This window comes from Pomacea canaliculata, linkage group LG10 (assembly GCF_003073045.1).
Source record: "Pomacea canaliculata isolate SZHN2017 linkage group LG10, ASM307304v1, whole genome shotgun sequence".
In the NCBI taxonomy this organism is placed as follows: domain Eukaryota; kingdom Metazoa; phylum Mollusca; class Gastropoda; order Architaenioglossa; family Ampullariidae; genus Pomacea; species Pomacea canaliculata.
This window is the reverse complement of record NC_037599.1, coordinates 19,776,462-19,795,848: the sequence shown is the minus strand read 5'-3', so window position 1 is coordinate 19,795,848 and position 19,387 is coordinate 19,776,462. Positions and strand designations below refer to the sequence as shown.

Here is a 19,387-nt window from a genome sequence, read left to right as displayed (position 1 = left end):
AGTATGTAATCTTAGCGACAGGAAAGAATTAGTCTGGAAACGATGCATTTATTATTTATGTGTAGAATGTATTATTTTTTATTCATTAGCAATTTGGCATTATGTTGTGTTTTGTTTCCTCTTAAGATTTCTTTTGTTTCTTTAGCTGATTGTTTTTGCCTCATGTTTCTGTTTGCTGCATACTTTTAAACGGATGCCTTTCTCCACCAGGACATAGATTCCAGAAAAATTCAGGTTTTTTATTTCCCTAAATGACACAGACAGCTTCAATCATCATTCTATATTCATTCATCTGTTCATCCCAATCCATCAAGAGTATCAAATCTGTTCTCATTCAGTCCAATCAGTGAGAGACAGACGCGTGGGGACATCATAAACACATTTACATCTCCATGCACAGAAAGAGGTCAGTACTACAGACTTCAGGACAGTTTGAAGGCCTTTGCCAATAAGAGGTCTGGGAACACATGCTCAGTAACAGTTAGTATATCCTATCATGATGTTTGACCTATTTTTGTGCATCAGGGAAGTGACCAAGATTTAGGGACACTATGTCTTGGATTAATATTTATAGTCAGAGCAATATGACAAATGTCAAGCTTTATTATACTAAACGGGCAATTATAACTTGGGAAGTGAGCTCAGTTATGAAAGTACTAGTTATATGATAAGAATAGACAACTGACGCATCATAGCAAAACAAAAACACAGTCTTCAGTCTTGATGTACACATAGAACATCACACACCGATGTGCACACACAGCTGACACAGCTGACAATGCATCTGTGGTTGAACAGCTGGACTGCAGAAGGAGCTGTCTGTGAGTTGAAAAATTCTATATCAATAGAACCATTAGATGTGCAAGATTAAAATCAGTCTCCAACCTATAGATGTACTGGATCCAAAGCAGAATTAAAATATGCAAAAAGCAGTCTTGTATGTGCTTTTGGGTTTTCCAGGTGTTTATACAGTGCATTCAATATGAACAATTTGGCGCTTTGAACACCTCAAATTACAGTGGACCTAGTTTGCTACCTTTAGATGTTAGGATAAGATTTTTGACATTTGTTTCCAGAGTTTTCATGACAAGAAGTAAGTGTGTGTGTGTGTGTGAGAGAGAGAGTAGTTATATTCACAAGTGCTGTATTTTGAAGTGCATGCATATGTATGCATGCGTACAATTTGAGAATAACTGGTCTTGACATTACTTATTACTTGATTGTATGTAAAGCAGTTTTATGATTAGTAGTTATTTTCTTAAATACTCACATCCTTGCTATGCTTTTAAAGTAATAAAGAATAAATTAATTTGATACATACTGAAATGCCTACATCTTAATCCGAAATCTTACATTGTAGATTTTCTTTTGCCAAAGTTGAATTCTGCATTTTCTTAGTTAGTTTTTTGGCTATATGTACATTATCAGTATCAATTACTGTCCATTTTTGGATGTAAAATAATGATGTTGCTGTATATCTGACATATTTACACTATCAAAAGTTAATTGTATATTTATTTTCCACACTACAGTTTATAAACATGTTAATGATGATGACTGCTGTTGTTCCCCTTGAAATGGCTTCAGGCCTACTCAATAAAAATTGGAATCTTGGAATCATTACAAGAGAGGTTAGTGCTATTGGAAGAAGATCAATATTTTATTGTGATTTTATTTATTTATTTTTTTTTTTTTTGGGAAGTGGAACAATGTCAGAAAGTTTCTTGGCGGCTGGAATGTGACTTGCATCAAGAGAGAGAGGCCCTTCCTCCTTACTATCCTAAACCTGCTTCATTAATTACATCACACAAACTTGATTTACCCATAAAGTCTTTATTTACAATTTGAAGTCCAAATGCTAACCACTATGAAAATGAGAGTAACAATACTATAAAGACATTGTTTAACTGTAAATACATTTTACCAGCACAAAAACTTCAGTACATAGATATGTTAAGATAAATGTATACAAGAAAGAGAGTCTAAGACACTGCAGACATTTAGTCTCACTAAGTGCAGAAATAATTCTATAGATTAAAGGCACTAACAAAGCAATTATGTAGACGGATCCACAACACAGTCTTATAAACTAATTTTAAGCCAGTGCACATCATATTTTGTAATAATGTAATGTTAGGCCACTGTCCCTCTTAATTTAAAAAAATCTAAAATCGGTTATATGATATGATGAGTTTTCCCATTTTGTTCTATGTCACTAAGTCAAGACTTCACCGTATTATTTAGATATATGGCTATGTTTACCAAAATGCCAGTCTCTTATTTGTCCAGTCTCTCAAGACGTCGCAGTAAGATGTCTTTTTGAAGCTCTACAGGTAAGGCTGAGAACTGTACGCTCCTCCGCAACTCTTTCACTTTGATCTCACTTGCTGCTGCAATAAGATTTTCTCTTAATGAACTTAGCTGTTGGTACCGTTCAGCGAGTTTTAGATATAACAAACAGCTGTCAGTATCCTTTACAGGAAATAGCTCATCTCCGCTCTTCATCCTAAACAAGAAAGAAAGAAAACTTCAAAATACTATAAATAAACATAAACTCCTATGAAGTATCAACAAGTTTCAGAAACCACCGAAAGAGCTTTGGAACAATAAATGATAATAATCCAAACTTCAAAAAATATTTTTTGGTAAAAAATAGATATAATAAGAAAAGTCAAAACTTTAAAAATCCTTCACTTAAATAATTCATAAACATAACTACGTCACCGTAATGAAAGAGAAATAACAAAACCTAGGAGAAGGTAGAGTAAAATTGTTGATGTCTGTATAAAAAGTAGGAGAGTTTATAAATGTATAACCTAATCCATGTAAGCATATAGAAATAATTAAAGTAGAGTAACCCAATAAACAAATCTAGAGTTGAGAACACATGTAACAGATCATACCATACATCAAACACAATCAGACACAAGAATGAAAACTACTATCAGACAAGAAGGGTTCCAGAAATAGGCATCATGTACCAATATAACAAGCTTTACCTCATTACCTAGGATTTTGTTAATGCAAAGTAGCTATTACAATTACCATACACATAATTTTTGCCTATTAGTTCAAACTTGCTTATGCAATAAACATATTTTAAAAAGACTTCGGAACAGATATAGCCTTCTCCAATATTTCTAATGCCGTTAGTAGCTTACAGTGTAAGAAAAATAAGATGTAGGTGTATAAACACATTCCTACTGAAAGAACAAATTCAAGTCTTTGCCTATCTAGCTTCTTGGCGATGAACTGTTCGCAGTTTATAAAGACCTGCTCTGCTTGGTACTCTTCTGCCATTTGAAGAAGGTCTTCAAGGGTTCCATCTAAAAAGAAAGATTTATCAGGCAGTTTATTATCATCAGGCATCTACAAAAATAACTATTTAAACGTGCGACTTGAATGCCTGACCAGTCGCTCTCTCAATGAATTTACCCGCTCATGCTGATCATACTTTTCGACTATCTTGAGATAAGATAGTTTTGTCAGTGGTGGGGGAATTACATTGTCCATCTGTTTTTAATGTATGTCTTACAAACATATATACATACATAAAGGGATACACACACATATATATATATAGATACATGAATACATAGCTGTGAGCTCTAGTTTTTCCACCGTGATAGACAACTGTAAAAATGCTTCTAAAATTAGTTTCAAGTCTTGTGTTAATAGAATTATCATCAATTACACAAAGAATATCATGTACAAAATAAGAAGCTTTAACATAAACTTCTATGAAGTCCTGATATGTAGATATATTATATCAACCTAACTGTACACGGAACGAAACAGTCTGTTAGAAACTCATCCTTCTCAGAAGCGCATAAGTGAAGGTACAACTATATAATATCAAGGCCATTCAGCTAATGGTTATGAGCAAAGTATCGTGAACATTTTGTTGTTCTTGCTGTTGCGCTTGAAATGTTCAAATTCTGATTCTTGTTCCTAATTATTATCCCGTATATTTTCTGATTAATACATACTGCTTCAAAACAGATTATTGCTTTCTCATTGAATTGCTGACTCATGCTTTGGTACATATTTCTTAGTTTTAATTTGTATCCTCTGAAACTGGTCTGGATTGTTGTCACTCACAGAAAAAAATGTTTGTACTGAAGGAAATGTCTCATTCAACATTTTCAGCACTATTTCTCTTCAGATCCACACAACACAACACATTTTTACAGAGTGGGTGCCCAATATTTTTCTAGGCGGTTCGGTCAGTGACCTGACTATGAGATGAGTATTATAGGAGCAGTAGGTTAACATGAGACGATATTTAGCATTTCATTGGCATGGGTTTCACAACGACGAAGAACCAGGAGTAGTCTGAAATATAATTAAGGCATCGCGGACTCGCAAAAGCTTGTCAAGCCGAAACAAAGATTCATTTGCTTATTTTACGAGCTTGATATTAAAAAGCCGCGAGCTTACCTCTGATTAACTCGAAACCTTTTCCAGGGTAGAGTTGCTCAAGAAAGTTTACAACTTCATATCTCTTTTGTGGAAGAGGGATCTCCTGCAGGTTTTTTTCTCCCAAGTCGGCTGTAAACATTGTCTTGAACACTGGGGAATGCATCATCATCACAGTTTTGCTAACATACAGCCTCTGGTCCTCGACAACAAAAGCGACGTCGGAAAATTCATCCCGTACTTCAAACCGCGGGTTGTTGGAAATGTCAGCCCAATTAAATGGTTTCATTGCTGATATATTGGAGAATGAAAGAGGCACGAAAAGAGTGAATGCCACGAGAGGATTTTATACCTTTTTCAAGCAGGTCAGAATATATTGGTATTTTCCCAGAAGGTATTACTCATCTGCCTTTCCCGTGAAAAACGCCTTTTAAATGGCAAGGCAAGTCACAAGATTCGCTTAAAGAGGGATATTGCGTTCTTCATTCTAAAAATAGTGTTTAAAAGAATTGTTTACTAATAATCATTCTTTCGATATAGCTCCTAGGTGACACGTAGATACCGTCTTGCTGTTTTGTCGAAAGGCGCCATGGACTTAGAAGTGATAACAGGGTTACACACTTCTAAATGTGTTTCTGACACAATGACACCATGGATATCAGGACTGTGTCATAGACGTGTGTTAACCAGAATTACACTGAGAGAGAATGCGCTTGAAGCTGTTGCGTCTTATTCCCCCCCACACTTTTATTTTTTCACTAAAGTGTACCTCTGAAGCAAGTTTTTTTTAATTTTCCAAGGAAAAAAACAGTCCTGATAAACCTGGCGGTGTTTGAGATTCGATTGTAAGCAAGCAGTTTCTTTTTATCAAACAATACTTCAAAATTATTGTCCATGTTTAAATAAAGTATATTTTGACTTACATTGCCCTTTAAATTACTCTGTTCATTTGCCTGTGTTGGCCTCACCTGATAGCGACAGGTCGTGTCGCTGGCTCGCGGTGAAGATAAGATAAGAAGCGCGGTGTGGCATGACGCATGCAGCGTTGGGCGGGGCGTCCCTCCACAGTTGGGTCCATGTCGCCCCAGCTGCCTCCGTCTCGCCCTGGACCGATCTTCTCCATGTTTGTCTGGTCTCCCAACCCTGTGGGTTCCAGCCAAGAGCTTGTCTCGTTTAATCGTCGAACAGAGTAGAGCATGCACGTGAAATGTTAAGAGGTGCATTACAGTCAGCTGTGTTTAGTTAAACAAAAAGTAAAGAGCTGTGAGGGGAGTTTAGATTTTTGTGACTTCCTGGTGAATGACAGACTGAGTGTTAAAGTGATCATGGCATATCTCTTAATGCTGGAGTGGGTTGTGCGCCTGAAGATTGACTTAACATAGTATTAACAGCAACATAAGACTCAGTGCAGAACACTGCTTGACGAAAACAGACTGTTCAAATTTATTCATAAGCATGGTTAGGTTAGCGCTATATACCTGTGCACTTTCACGAACAAGTAAAGCTAAGAAATTACAAGAAATAGATTAAAATTTTTTTTTGAAAATAATTCATTATTATCAACAATATTTATAATAAAAACATGCAAAAAGAGAGCCTATAAGAAAATCAGATAGAAATACAGTGATTATAGTTGAATGTGTTGAAAAAGTTATACAGTGTAAGAAACTTAAATATAAACACTAATAAGGGGAAAATAAACTCTGGTTTCATCTGTACATCTCTTTGATATTTTTTACAATTTCACGATCTTTTTTCCAGCTTCTGAAGACGACGCAAGAAAACATCTTTCAGAACTGTAGGAGGCAGAGAAGAGTAGTGTCTACTCTTCTGTAGTCTACTGACTGGTCTGCGACTTGCACGCCTGACCAGTTGCTCTCTCAGTGAATGTAGCTGCTCGTACTTGTCATACTGTTCCACTATCTTGAGATACAATAGAGTTTTGTCAGTGGTGGGTACATTACTTACATCCTCCACCTGTTTGTCAATGTATATCTTACAGTTTGTAAACACATGTTCTACTTGATATTCATCTGCCAGCTCAAGGAGGTCTTCAAGGGTGTTGTCTGAAAACAGAAATATTTTACTTTATGGGATCTATTATATTATTTCTTACATATATTTGTATTTATTTATTATTTCTTGGATCATCACAAAGATAATTTAACTCCTATTACATAAACAAACAGATAGTATGTAATCTAGCCACTGTCCTCTGAGGCTGTATGCTGTCATAGTTCTGCTACTGGACTTTGATTAAGGTAACATAAATAAAAGTAGGTTTTCATGTATGAGATTGCCATAAGGGTAATAAATTACTTTAAACATTCAAGAAAAGCATGTAGAGGTACTCTTATTCCAGAATACCTGAATCCTTTCTCGAACGGTTGTATTATTTTACCTTACTTTTTGATTTTTTTTTCGCTTTCAACCGCGTGGTCTCACTCTCATATTCTCTCTCTTTCCCCTCTTTACATATATATATATAGACATAGATTTCTCAGTACTAAACCTCACCTCTCTTACCACACACACACTATTTTTCAGTACTAAATCTCACCTGTCATCAACTCAAATCCTTGCCCAGGGTAAATTTGCTCCAAGAGATTTACCATGGTAGCATATTTCTTTGTTTCCAGTGGGATCTCTTTTAAATTTTGTTCCTTGAAGTCACCTGTAAACATCGTATGGAACACAGGTGAGTGAATCATCAGAAGAGATTTACTGACGTGAAGTTTCCGTCCCTCTACCACAAGGATGATGTCGGAAGTTTTGTCTCTTTTTTCAAATCGGTTCTTGGAAGAAAATTCTTCTGCATCGTCCTTTTCTTCGTCGCTGTCATCTTCGTTTTCATCATCGTCAGAATCGGAGTTTTTTTCCGTTTCTCCTCCATCGTCCTTCTCTTCGTCGCTGTCATATTCTTTTTCACCATCGTCAGAATCGGAGTCTTTTTCCGTTTCTTCTACATCGTCCTTCTCTTCGTCGCTCTCATCTTCTTTGTCATCATTGGCAGAATCGGAGTCTTCTTCCGTTCTTTGTAAAAGTGTATATCTATCCATAAAACTGAAAGATGAAGACACCCAATGAGGGGACAGACTTGCACAACTCTAGGTTACTGTTCACAGGCCCGGGTACTTTCTACTAAGCGTTGGACAATGAAGGACTAAGGTGGGGAGCTGAGGGGAAACCCGTAAAAGTCGACTTGGCGCCAAACCACCATCTCGCAGTCAAGGAAGGAATGAAGTTATTCGTTTCAAGTGTCACTCGCGGGATCCAACCATCCAGCACTTCCAGGTAGGTCACACACACACACTCAACGATTACTCATCCACCCGAGAGAAGCGACAACGCATCGCAAGGAATAAAATAGAAATAATTTTAAGACATGTGTCGTCCTAATGCATCTGGGTACATGTTGGTCAAAGACCTTAAGATACAATACCCTTGAATGAACATCTTTATCAACATATGTGTTTACAATATGTGCAGGGCTGCGTACTTTAACAAAACAAAACACGATAGCAGCAACAAAACAAAAACTGAAAACGCATTCACGTTAGCCCCAGAAAAATCATAGAGGTCACTATACTGAGACTGTTTTCTGTATCTACCACATCTATACATGCATGAAGACAAACCTCTGGGGTAGATGGCGCAGGCTAACGTTCCTGTTACCACGACAGTGAGAATCGGGTGTCGTGACTCGTGAGTGTCATCTCGGATCCGACCCACTTCTTTTTGAATGTGATACATGAAGGGCTGATGGTTGTCTTCTCAGGGTACTCTGGTTTCGACATTATGTGCGCGTGCGTGTGAAGATATGTTTGTGTATAAAGGTGCATTTGATACACAAGAAGTCTATCACAAGAAGTCATGTGCTCGTGCACCTTGAGCCCGATCCTATTATTATTATTAACCTCACTGTCTACCTATTTATGCATTTTCATTAGCACTCAGTAATATTCAGAAGTCACACGGACGAAACAACGAAAGACAGCCTCAGTCTGTTGGTCCTGCGAACAGGTAACAGATTAGGCGGTCCACAATGCAAGCGTGGGTTCATGTGAAACGGTCCATCGGGTAGACTTCGCCGGGTACGACAACCACTTAATGAATGAAAATTCATAATGTTTTCATTAACAGTGAGTGTAGTCTAATCATTAGTGACAACTACGTCTCAAAGGAGTACACGTGGCTGGAGGACACTGGGTGTTGGTGCTGTTCATACTGATACATTTGGGTTCGTGTGACCGTTGAATGCGCCTTTCATATATTGTAACGCTTACCTTTAACGGGATTATTTAGTGTTTACTATGCTTCTGTGTCTGATGTTTTGTACGATCGTCTTTGCTGCTCGAATATAGTGTGTCATAAAGACACAAATACCAAATGGTGAAACCACGTGACATTAATACCAGCGATGCCACAAGTGAATTTGAAAGTTAAGTAGACACCTTTATTTGCTATTAGAATAGATGAGAATCAAATTAAATGTAAACTTACTTATGGGTTACTTGCGGTATATTACTCTGAGACATAGTTACACATCGCTTTGATCACTTCCACTACAAACTACTTATATAAACGATGTCTTCCTTAAGATTAAGTGTTAGTGCAACATAATAGTTGGCAATTTGAACTCGCAATGCTACTAAATACTGAGTAGCAGACAGTCTGGCAAAAATAATAGTAAAAAAGTATTTGGCTAGAAATTCAGTTACTAAGTGTAGTGTGCTGTGCAAGAGTAAGTTATTGGATGTAACCTGACCAAAATCTGTTTATCTGCAAACTGACGATACACAGAATCTCTAAATGAAATTTCAAAATATATTTACTATCAAAATAGTTTCAGTTAATATAAAATATCGTCCAACATGTGCTATCGTTTATTATAGGAATGGTCCGATATAACTTTTGTGTAGACTGCTGGCATGAAGTCTAATGAGATTAATTGTACCCCGTGTAACATCAAACTAATCTCACATATAAACAGCGCAAACTATTCCAATTGATGAATATTAGTAATGATCTATCGATACATTTTATGCTCTTGTTACAAAAGTAATCGTAATGAATCCTCAGATGGACTCACAGAACTCTGAATCGTCCTAAATGTTTCACAGAAAATCTTATGTGGGTGTTTATAAGATGTGTCTGACACAAAGGCTCATCACAAAGGATTACAATGAAAAGCCATCAGTAGTTTCAATCATACTAGTCAATTGTTTAACTCTAGATCTTTAGTTTATATTTCCTTTCGGCTGTCTCAAGACGACACATGAAAATGTCTCTTTGCGCTGTAGTAGATACAGAAGAAAAATATTTGCTTTTTTTCAAATGACACGTTCCTACTTTACTTGCCCTTTCAATTAGAGTCGATCTAAACGAACTTAGTTGATCGTATTCGTTGCTCCACTCTTCTACTATCCCAAGGAAGAGTAAAATTTCATCAATCTTCATGGCTTGATGCTTGCAATTTATGCGTCTGTCGAAGTATGCTCGGCAGTTGTGAAAGACCTGCTGCACACCATACTCATCGGCGAGTTGAAGAAGTTCACGTAGAGTTTCAGCTGTAGAAAAAATATTATTTATTTACATGTCTGTTCTTGTTTAAAAACCACACTGAAATTACACGTTTGCTAAAGATAGTGATGTCAAGAAACTTTGAAAAAAGTCAACAAATTCGAAGCATTCTAAAGTAATGTTAAGAGGTGTAGTTTACAGGACATTACCGATGACTAGTACAATTATGTATGTACTGTGCTTTGTACGTTATATACTGTAATTCATTATCAGCTTTCCTGTTTTTTTATATTGAAATAAAGTATTGAAAATGTGATAATCTATTAAAATCAATTTTTAAATTGTTACCATGGACTAAAGATGAAGATTACCAAGGCTCCTGCCCAACAGCAAATATAAGATTCTGTGTGACGCAATAGCATCTTAAGTTAAAGGACTGACTAGTGTTGATGCTTGAAACATTTACTAAACCTTACCGTGAAATTTTTCATTAGTGTACCCGGGATGGATTTGGTCCAATAGCTCCACCATTAAATTCACTTTCTTTCCTGGAAGTGGAATCTCTGATAAATCCTTTTCAATGAACCTGGCTGTGAACATGGTCATGAACACAGGTGAATGCATCATTAGCAGAGTTTTATTGACGTGAAGCTTTTTGTTTTCTACCAGCAGAACGATGTCCGAAAAATGATCCTTTTCCTCATATTTGGAAGTTCTTTTTTCAATCATAGTAATATAACATTTCTCTTCATCACTAGAAAACAACATTCTTTGTAGAGAAAATGAGGTTTGTTTAACAACCCACACAAGAGTCCTAAATAAGAGTGCACAACACTTCGAGCCCCGACGGAAACTTCTGTGAAGTCTGCAGGTGACTGATGTGCCTCATAGATGTGTTAATTCTAATGATTTGTTGTCTGTTACACCAGGGGAGAGCAGTCACGCGAATGCTGACGCAATTCCCACGCGGATTATTTGACGTCATTCGATGTGTTTTGACGTAGGAAAAGTTGACGAGGCGTAACTACGGCGACTGCGGGTAATTAAGGTGGGAGCCATGCCGACTACACGGTACAGAGATTAGGATTGGTCGGCATGGACCCCACGAAGGATCGCTAAGCAGTCGTCCTAGTTACCTAGTTGCTAATGGCCTGATTGGTCAAAAGAAGTAGAGGGGAAAGTTAATTTAGGAAAACGAATGTTCCCTGGACAGAGAGAGAAGAGCAGCTTAAGGAGTAAGACCTCCAAAGTATGGCACGACATTGTTAACGGACGCCAAATGTTTTGTAGGATCGTCTTTGCTGTTCGAATGTAGTGTGTCATAAAGACACAAATACAAAATGGTGAAACTGCGTGATATTAATACCAGCGATGCCACAAGTGCGATACACATTTCAAACTACTGAATTAGCAGTTGACCGTTATCCGATTTGATGGATTTTGACAGTATCTGCGCCTCATAACTGAAGGTTGACACTTTCTTCCGACCTTCCGATCCCTGGACCGTTAGTACAGGCTGTCGCTAGGGACGCTCTGACATGCGCAGTGCGTACACCTGTGGCCACCCACCCACACTAGCTTACTCTACTGCTCCCCCTCCCGCAACACCATGGAAACCCAGACTATTAATAAATATTAGGTCACGGGTTAACAACAAAGGGAGATCTACATAAAATAATCACTTTTAGCCCGACATAGGGTTGAGTGAGCGAGTTTGGCAAAGTGCTTGTGTGATGCTATTTGTATTTCTTAAACATAGTCACATGACTGACAGTGTGTCTGCGCGTTGAGACCAGTAAGGAATAAACGTTAGCTCTGTCTTTGGCGGTCTGTCATTAGATGGAGAGGCAGTCTACTAACAAAGTGCGTGAATGAGACATGCTGTCATTGAATGTCTCTAAAGGTTCCATGAACTTGTAGAAAAGCTGAAAGACTAAACATTGATATAGTTCACACACACGCACACACTCACACACACACTCACACACACCATCTGATGATTTTCGCATATTAATCATAAGATAGAATAAAACAAAAATTATGAGAACTAGCGTAGTACAAACCCAATCATTGCAAGTTAAGTATACACCTTTATTTGCTTTTAGAATGGATGAGAATGAAAACAAATGTAAACTTACTTATGGGTTACTTGCGGTATATTACTCTCAGATATAGTTACACATCGCTTTGATCACTTCCACTACACAAACTACTCATATAAACACTATCTTCCTTAAGATTTAGTGTTAGTGCAACATAATAGTTGGCGATTTGAACTCGCAATGCTACTAAATACTGAGTAGCAGACAGTCTGGGAAAAATATTAATAAAAAAGTATTTGGCTAGAAATTCAGTTACTGACTGTAGTGTGCTGTGCAAGGGTAGGTTCCTTGGATGTAAACTGAGCAAAATCTGTTTATCTATAAACTGACGATACACAGAATCTCTAGATGAAATTTCAAGATATATTTACTATCAAAATAGTTTCAGTTAATATAAAATATTGCCCAACATGTGCTATCGTTTATTATAGGAATGTCCGATATAACTTTTGTGTTTTATTTTATGATCTTGTTACAAAAGTAATTATCATCAATCCTGAGATGGACTCACAGAACTCTGAATCGTCCTAAATGTTTCACAGAAAACCTTATGTGGGTGTTAATAAGATGTGTCTGACACAAAAGCTCGTCACAAAGGATTACAATGAAAAGCCATCAGTAGTTTCAATCCTACTAGTCAATTGTTTAACTCTAGGTCTTATACTTCTTAAATTCTTTCGACTCTCTCAAGACGACGCATGATGATGTCTCTTTGAGTTGTAGCAGGTAGAGAAGAATAATATTTGCTTTCTATCACAAGACCAATTTCTACTCTACTTGCCCTTCTAATTAAATCAAATCTGAACGAACGTAGTTCATCGTATTCGTTGCTCCACTCTTCTACTATCCCAAGGAAGAGTAAAATTTCATCAATCTTCATGTCTTGATGCTTGCAATTTATGCGTCTGTCGAAGTATGCTCGGCAGTTGTGAAAGACCTGTTGCACACCATACTCATCGGCGAGTTGGAGAAGTTCACGTAGAGTTTCATCTGTAGAAAAATATTATTTATTTAGATGTCTGTTGTTGTTTAAAAATCCCCACTGAAATTACACATTTGCTAAAGGTAGTGATGTCAAGAAAATTTGAAAATAGTCAACAAATTGGAAAGATACTAAAGTAATGTTAAAAGGTGTAGTTTACAGGACATTACAGATGACTAATACAATTATGTATGTACTGTTCTTTGTACGTTATATACTGTAATTTATTATCAGCTTTCCTGGTTTTTTTTTTGATATTGAAATAAAGTATTGAAAATGTGATAATCTATTAAAATCAATTTGTTAAAATGTTACCATGGACTAAAGATGAAGATTACCAAGGCTGCTGCCCAACAGCAAATATAAGATTCTGTGTGACGCAATAGCATCTTAAGTTAAAGGACTGACTAGTGTTGATGTTTGAAACAAGTACTAAACCTTACCGTGAAATTTTTCAGTATTGTATCCGGGATGGATATGGTCCAATAGCTCCACCATTAAATTCACTTTCTTTCCTGGAAGTGGAATCTCTGATAAATCCTTTTCAATGAAGGATCCGGTGAACATTGTCTTAAACACATTGGAATGTATCATCAACAAGGCTTTATTGACGTGAAGCTTCTTGTCCTCTACCAGCAGAACGATGTCCGAAAAATCATCCTTTTCCTCATATTTGGAAGTTCTTTTTTCAATCGTAGTAATACAACATTCCTCTTCATCACTAGAAAACAACATTCTTTGTAGAGAAAATGAGGTTTGTTTAACAACCACACAAGAGTCCTAAATAAGAGTGCACAACAGTTCGAGCCCCGACGGAAACTTCTGTGAAGTCTGCAGGTGACTGATGTGCCTCATAGATGTGTTAATTCTAATTATTTGTTGTCTGTTACACCAGGGGAGAGCAGTCCCGCGAATGCTGACGCAATCCCCACGCGGATTATTTGACGTCATTCGATGTGTTTTGACGTAGGAAAAGTTGACCAGGCGTAACTATGGCGACTGCGGCCAATTAAGGTGGGAGCCATGCCGACTACACGGTACAGAGATTAGGATTGGTCGGCATGGATAGACATCTGTAAACATGTTGCTATATTTAGTTTCAAGTCTTGTTTTAGGAGCTTTTTCCATTTCTTTTGTCTGAGAAAAAGGACAAAGATTTGTACAGAGACGAAACAGTGACATGCATTCGTTTTGAAAAAAAGATTGAAAAGAGGTTGCAGTGGTTCGCTCTATTACAACAAGTTCGCGTTGGTGGGACTCGCTCAGGTTCCTGTCGATTAGTAAACAAGTCCTGCGAGTTCTCAGAACGCGTTGCTATGCAACCTTCGTGGAGAGGCGCTGTGCGGAAAATATTGTTGGTAGCAGGGGAAACCCCGCGTCATCGTGAGCTATTGTTAGCCCAGCGGATTCACCTAGCCAATGATATCCAAGTTCAAGGTTGCAAGTACATATCTTTAATAACCGTATTACAGTACCTGTTGTTGACAGAAACTAGTACTAGGAGGATGAAGAAAATGCAGTTCAGACATTTTCGTTGAATTCTGCAATGCCAACGCATTTTTTTACATTAATATATACAAGAAATATAGGATTGGAATACCATTGACCATTTGAAGGAGATCCAACCTACCTGTATCTTTACTCCTACCTGTGTGTGTAAATGTCTGAGTATGTATGCCTGCCCTTGTGAGCAAAGAAAAATTTCTGTCTTGGGTATCCTCTAAAGACAATAAAGTCTGATTTGATTTGAATTTGATTTGATTTGATTTGATCCAGGTCGCCGTCACTGAATCCACAATGAACCCGCTGCTGCCTTTGGACGAGGTCGTCTGTGTGTGTGAAGAGACCTGTGCACGCGTGCCTTCATGCATGTGTGTGCGCGTATTTGTGGTTAAGAGTACGAGAAGATTTTAATACTCCATAACGTAAATAATAATGTGTACAGCGGAATCTCCAACCAAACAGACAAGCTCACTACTCTGAGCAGTATTCACAGCATGCACGAAACAATTTTCTATCTGAAGAAAGAGGCAGAATCTTTCTATCGTCTATAAACACTAAAGTAAGATGTCTTCCGAGGCGAGATTGAGAATATGTGGCAACTCTTTTAATTCTTTATGTCCTTTGTATAGCGCTGTCCGCAGTATCTTCTCTCTTATCAAATGTATAATCCATAATATTCGACCAGATTCAGACAAAAAAGAAAGTGATCAGTATGTAGTTAACATCCACAATCACTTGCTTGACGATGTTCTGTTTACAATCTGCAAACACCTGATGTACCCGATACTCGTCTAAAGGCTGAAGACTGTCCACAAGAGTTTCATCTACAGAAAAGTATTCTGTTAGGTATGCAGGAAGTATCAGGTAGTTAAAAGTGAGAATAACAAATGCACTAAATAAAATTATTTAAATAAATGATCAAAATAAAAAAGGTAGAGCCATAGTGGGCCTTAAGATTTGCCAGCAATGCGATGATGTGTTTAATATGCTTCTGTGTCTGATGTTGTGTATTAACGTCTTTGCTGATTGAATGTAGTTTATCATAAATGCACAAATACAAAATGGTGAAAATGCATAACATTAATACAAGCGATGCCACAAGTGCGATACACATTTCCAACTTTGCACTAACAGTTGACCGTTATTCGATTTGATGGATTTTGACAGTATCTGCGCCATGTAACTAAAGTTGACAATTTTTTTTTTCCGACCTTCCGATCCTTGGCCCGTTAGTACAGGCTGTTGCTATGGAGGCTCGGACATGCGCAGTGCGTACACGTGTGGCAACCCACCCACACTACTTACTCACTCCACTGCTCCCCCTCCCACAGCACCATGGAAACACGGACTATTCATAAATATTAGGTCACGGGTTGACAGCAAAGGGAGATCTACATAAAATATTCACTTTTAGCCAGACACATTGTTGAGTGAGAGAGTGAGTTTGGCAAGGTGCTTGTGTGATGCTATTTGTATTTCTTAAACATAGTCACATGACTGACAGTGTGTCTGCGCGTTGAGACCAGTAAGGAATAAACGTTAGCTCTGTCTTTGGCGGTCTGTCATTAGATGGAGAGGCAGTCTACTAACAAAGTGCGTGAATGAGAAGTGTTGTCATTGAATGTCTCTAAAGGTTCCAGGAACTTGTAGAAAAGCTGACAGACTAAACATTGATATAGTTCACACACAAACACAAACACAAACAAATGATTTTCACATAAAAATCACAAAATAGAATAAAACAAAAATTATGAGAACTAGCGTAGAAGGAACCCAATCACTGCAAGTTAAGTAGACACCTTTATTTGCTATTAGAATAGATGAGAATGAAAACAAATGTAAACTTACTTATGTGTTACTTGCGGTATATTACTCTCAGACATAGTCACACATAGCTTTGATCACTTCCACTACACAAACTACTCATATAAACGATGTCTTCCGTAAGATTTAGTGTTAGTGCAACATAATAGTTGGCAATTTGAGCATTCAATGTTGCTAAATACTGAGTAGCAGACAGTTTGGGAAAAATATTAATAACAAAAAGTATTTGGCTAGAAATTCAGTTACTAACTGTAGTGTGCTGTGCAAGAGTAAGTTCCTTGGAGCAAAATCTGTTTATCTATAAACTAATGATACACAGAATCTCTAGATAAAAATTTCAAAATATATTTACTATCAAAATAGTTTCAGTTAATATAAAATATTGTCCAACATGTGCTATCGTTTATTATAGGAATGTCCGATATAACTTTTGTGTAGACTGCTGGCATGAAGTCTAATGAGATTAATTGGACCCCGTGTAACATCGAACTAATCTCACATATAAACAGCGTGAACTACTCCAATTGATGAATATTAATGATAATCGATCGATATATGTTATGATCTTGTTACAAAAGTAATTGTCATCAATCCTGAGATGGACTCACAGAACTCTGAATCGTCCTAAATGTTTCACAGAAAACCTTATGTGGGTGTTTATAAGATGTGTCTGACACAAAAGCTCATCACAAAGGATTACAATGAAAAGCCATCAGTAGTTTCAATCCTACTAGCCAATTGTTTAACTCTAGGTCTTATACTTCTTAACTTCTTTCGACTCTATCAAGATGACGCATGAGGATGTCTCTTTGAGTTGTAGCAGGTAGAGAAGAATAATATTTGTTAATTTTCAAAAGACACATTTGTATTCTACTTGCCTTTCTAATTAAATAAGATCTGAACGAACTTAGTTGATCGTATTCGTTGCTCCACTCTTCGACTATCCCAAGGAAGAGTAAAATTTCACTAATCTTCATGTCTTGATTCTTGCAATTTATGCGTCTGTCGAAGTATGCTCGGCAGTTGTGAAAGACCTGCTGGACACCATACTCATCGGCGAGTTGAAGTAGTTCACGTAGAGTTTCATCTGTAGAAAAATATTATTTATTTAGATGTCTGTTCTTGTTTAAAAATCCCACTGAAATTACACGTTTGCTAAAGGTAGTGATGTCAAGAAACTTTGAAAGCAGTCAACAAATTCGAAGCGTTCTAAAGTAATGTTAAAAGGTGTAGTTTACAGGACATTACAGATGACTAATACAATGCTGTGTGTACTGTGCTTTGTACGTTATATACTGTAATTTATTATCAGCTTTCCTGTTTTTTTTTATATTGAAATAAAGTATTGAAAATGTGATAATCTATTAAAATCAATTTGTTAAATTGTTACCATGGACTAAAGATGAAGATTACCATGGCTCCTGCTCCACAGCAAATATAAGATTCTGTGTGACGCAATAGCATCTTAAGTTAAAGGACTGACTAGTGTTGATGTTTGAAACATTTACTAAACCTTACCGTTAAAGTTGCCAGTAGAGTCTCCGGGATGGATATGGTCCAATAGCTCCACCATTAAATTCACTTTCTTTCCTGGAAGTGGAATCTCTGATAAATCCTTTTCAATGAAGGATCCGGTGAACATTGTCTTAAACACATTGGAATGTATCATCAACAAGGCTTTATTGACGTGAAGCTTCTTGTCCTCTACTATCAGAACGATGTCCGAAAGATCATCCTTTTCCTCATATTTGGAAGTTCTTTTTTCAATCATAGAAATATAACATTCCTTTTTATTACTAGAACACTGCATTGTTTGTAGAGAAAATGAGGTTTGTTTAACAAGAGTCCTAAATAAGAGTGCACAACACTTCGAGCCCCGACGGAAACTTCTGTGAAGTCTGCAGGCGACTGATGTGCTTCATAGATCTGTTAATTCTAATTATTTGTTGTCTGTTATACCAGGGGAGAGCAGTCACGCGAATGCTGACGCAATTCCCACGCGGATTATTTGACGTCATTCGATGTGTTTTGACGTAGGGAAAGTTGACGAGGCGTAACTACGGCGACTGCGGCCAATTAAGGTGGGAGCCATGCCGATTACACGGTACAGAGATTATGATTGGTCGGCATGGACCCCACAAAGGATCGCTAAGCAGTCGTCCTAGTTACCTAGTTGCTAATGGCCTGATTGGTCAAAAGAAGTAGAGGGGAAAGTTAATTTAGGAAAACGAATGTTCCCTGGACAGAGAGAGAAGAGCAGCTTGAGGAGTAAGACCTCCGAAGTATAGCACGACATTGTTCACGGACGCCAACTGTATTATTATTATTACTATTAACTTCCCTGTCTACATATTCTACGTTTTTAATCATTGATACAAAATATAGGTACATAAATACAGAGATGTGAACTCTCATTTTCCCAGCGTGATAGACATCTGTAAACATGTTGCTATATTTAGTTTCAAGTCTTGTTTTAGGAGCTTTTTCCATTTCTTTTGTCTGAGAAAAATGACGAAGATTTGTTGTTCGCTCTATTACAACAAGTTCGCGTTTGTGGGACTCGCACAGGTTCCTGTCGACTAGTAGACAAGTCCGGCGAGTTCTCAGAACGCGTTGCTATGCAACCTTCGTGGAAAGGCGCTGTGCGGGAAATATTGTTGGTAGCAGGGGAAACCCCGCGTCATCGTGAGCTATTGTTAGCCCAGCGGATTCACTGGAGGTCTGTGACGCTTGTTCCAACAGAACGAGTTCGCTTTTGTGGGACTCGAACAGATTCCAATGGACTAGTGGCGGTCATTGAAAAACAGGGGTAAATCGTTGCATTGCGGCAACATGCGGAAAAAAAGAATAAGAGTTTTTGTTTCAACATTATCAGGTGATGTCCAGACCCTGAATATGTCGTTTTACTCCTGGAACCGTAGTTATCAAGCAATGGAAAAATTGCCCTGGGATAACGTAGCATTAAATAATACGCACAGGGGTCTGGACATCAATATGTAACTTCGGAAAACAGACGTTTCAGGATAAAATAAGT

At 37.5% G+C, this 19,387-nt stretch overlaps 4 protein-coding genes and 1 long non-coding RNA gene across 9 annotated transcripts in view; all 5 read right to left on the bottom strand.

Moving 5' to 3' along the window:
* Nucleotides 1-1,813: 1,813 nt before the first annotated feature.
* LOC112574468 (ARMADILLO BTB ARABIDOPSIS PROTEIN 1-like) lies at nucleotides 1,814-5,142 on the bottom strand. Of its 3 annotated transcripts, none has more exons than XM_025255563.1 (3): nucleotides 4,441-5,142; nucleotides 3,205-3,326; nucleotides 1,814-2,506 (listed from the first exon to the last, which is right to left on the bottom strand). In XM_025255563.1, the coding sequence occupies exons 1-3, from the start codon at nucleotides 4,706-4,708 to the stop codon at nucleotides 2,489-2,491; spliced, it is 408 nt and encodes a 135-aa protein (XP_025111348.1). In that variant the 5' UTR covers nucleotides 4,709-5,142; the 3' UTR covers nucleotides 1,814-2,488. The 3 variants fall into 3 exon arrangements, with proteins under 3 accessions (XP_025111348.1, XP_025111350.1, XP_025111347.1); XM_025255565.1 differs by having other exon boundaries at nucleotides 3,274-3,326; XM_025255562.1 differs by having other exon boundaries at nucleotides 3,230-3,326; nucleotides 4,441-5,137.
* A 487-nt stretch (nucleotides 5,143-5,629) lies between these two features.
* Nucleotides 5,630-8,359, bottom strand: LOC112573936 (pheromone-processing carboxypeptidase KEX1-like). 2 transcript variants are annotated; one of them, XM_025254639.1, is made up of 3 exons: nucleotides 8,058-8,359; nucleotides 6,980-7,093; nucleotides 5,630-6,485 (listed from the first exon to the last, which is right to left on the bottom strand). In XM_025254639.1, the coding sequence occupies exons 1-3, from the start codon at nucleotides 8,170-8,172 to the stop codon at nucleotides 6,163-6,165; spliced, it is 552 nt and encodes a 183-aa protein (XP_025110424.1). In that variant the 5' UTR covers nucleotides 8,173-8,359; the 3' UTR covers nucleotides 5,630-6,162. The 2 variants fall into 2 exon arrangements, with proteins under 2 accessions (XP_025110424.1, XP_025110423.1); XM_025254638.1 differs by lacking the exon at nucleotides 8,058-8,359 and having other exon boundaries at nucleotides 6,980-7,853.
* A 1,068-nt stretch (nucleotides 8,360-9,427) lies between these two features.
* On the bottom strand, nucleotides 9,428-10,855 carry LOC112574109. Its single transcript, XM_025254980.1, has 2 exons — nucleotides 10,419-10,855; nucleotides 9,428-9,989 (listed from the first exon to the last, which is right to left on the bottom strand). The coding sequence occupies exons 1-2, from the start codon at nucleotides 10,708-10,710 to the stop codon at nucleotides 9,652-9,654; spliced, it is 630 nt and encodes a 209-aa protein (XP_025110765.1). The 5' UTR covers nucleotides 10,711-10,855; the 3' UTR covers nucleotides 9,428-9,651.
* A 1,164-nt stretch (nucleotides 10,856-12,019) lies between these two features.
* The window catches only part of LOC112574113, a 103,863-nt gene continuing 96,495 nt past the window's right edge, over nucleotides 12,020-19,387 (bottom strand). The window contains exons 1-2 of one of the 2 annotated variants that reach the window (XM_025254986.1): nucleotides 13,470-13,888; nucleotides 12,020-13,034 (exon numbers count right to left, since the gene is read on the bottom strand). In XM_025254986.1, coding sequence (XP_025110771.1) covers nucleotides 12,712-13,034; nucleotides 13,470-13,761 — 615 coding nt within the window. In that variant the 5' untranslated portion in view covers nucleotides 13,762-13,888 and the 3' untranslated portion in view covers nucleotides 12,020-12,711. Of the gene's footprint in view, nucleotides 13,035-13,469; nucleotides 13,889-19,387 lie in introns of those variants that run through there. The other variant, XM_025254987.1, reaches the window with a different exon arrangement.
* Nucleotides 16,311-18,322, bottom strand: LOC112574134. The gene is made up of 2 exons (XR_003101357.1): nucleotides 17,872-18,322; nucleotides 16,311-17,440 (listed from the first exon to the last, which is right to left on the bottom strand). It is a non-coding gene; the product is annotated as an uncharacterized LOC112574134 (long non-coding RNA).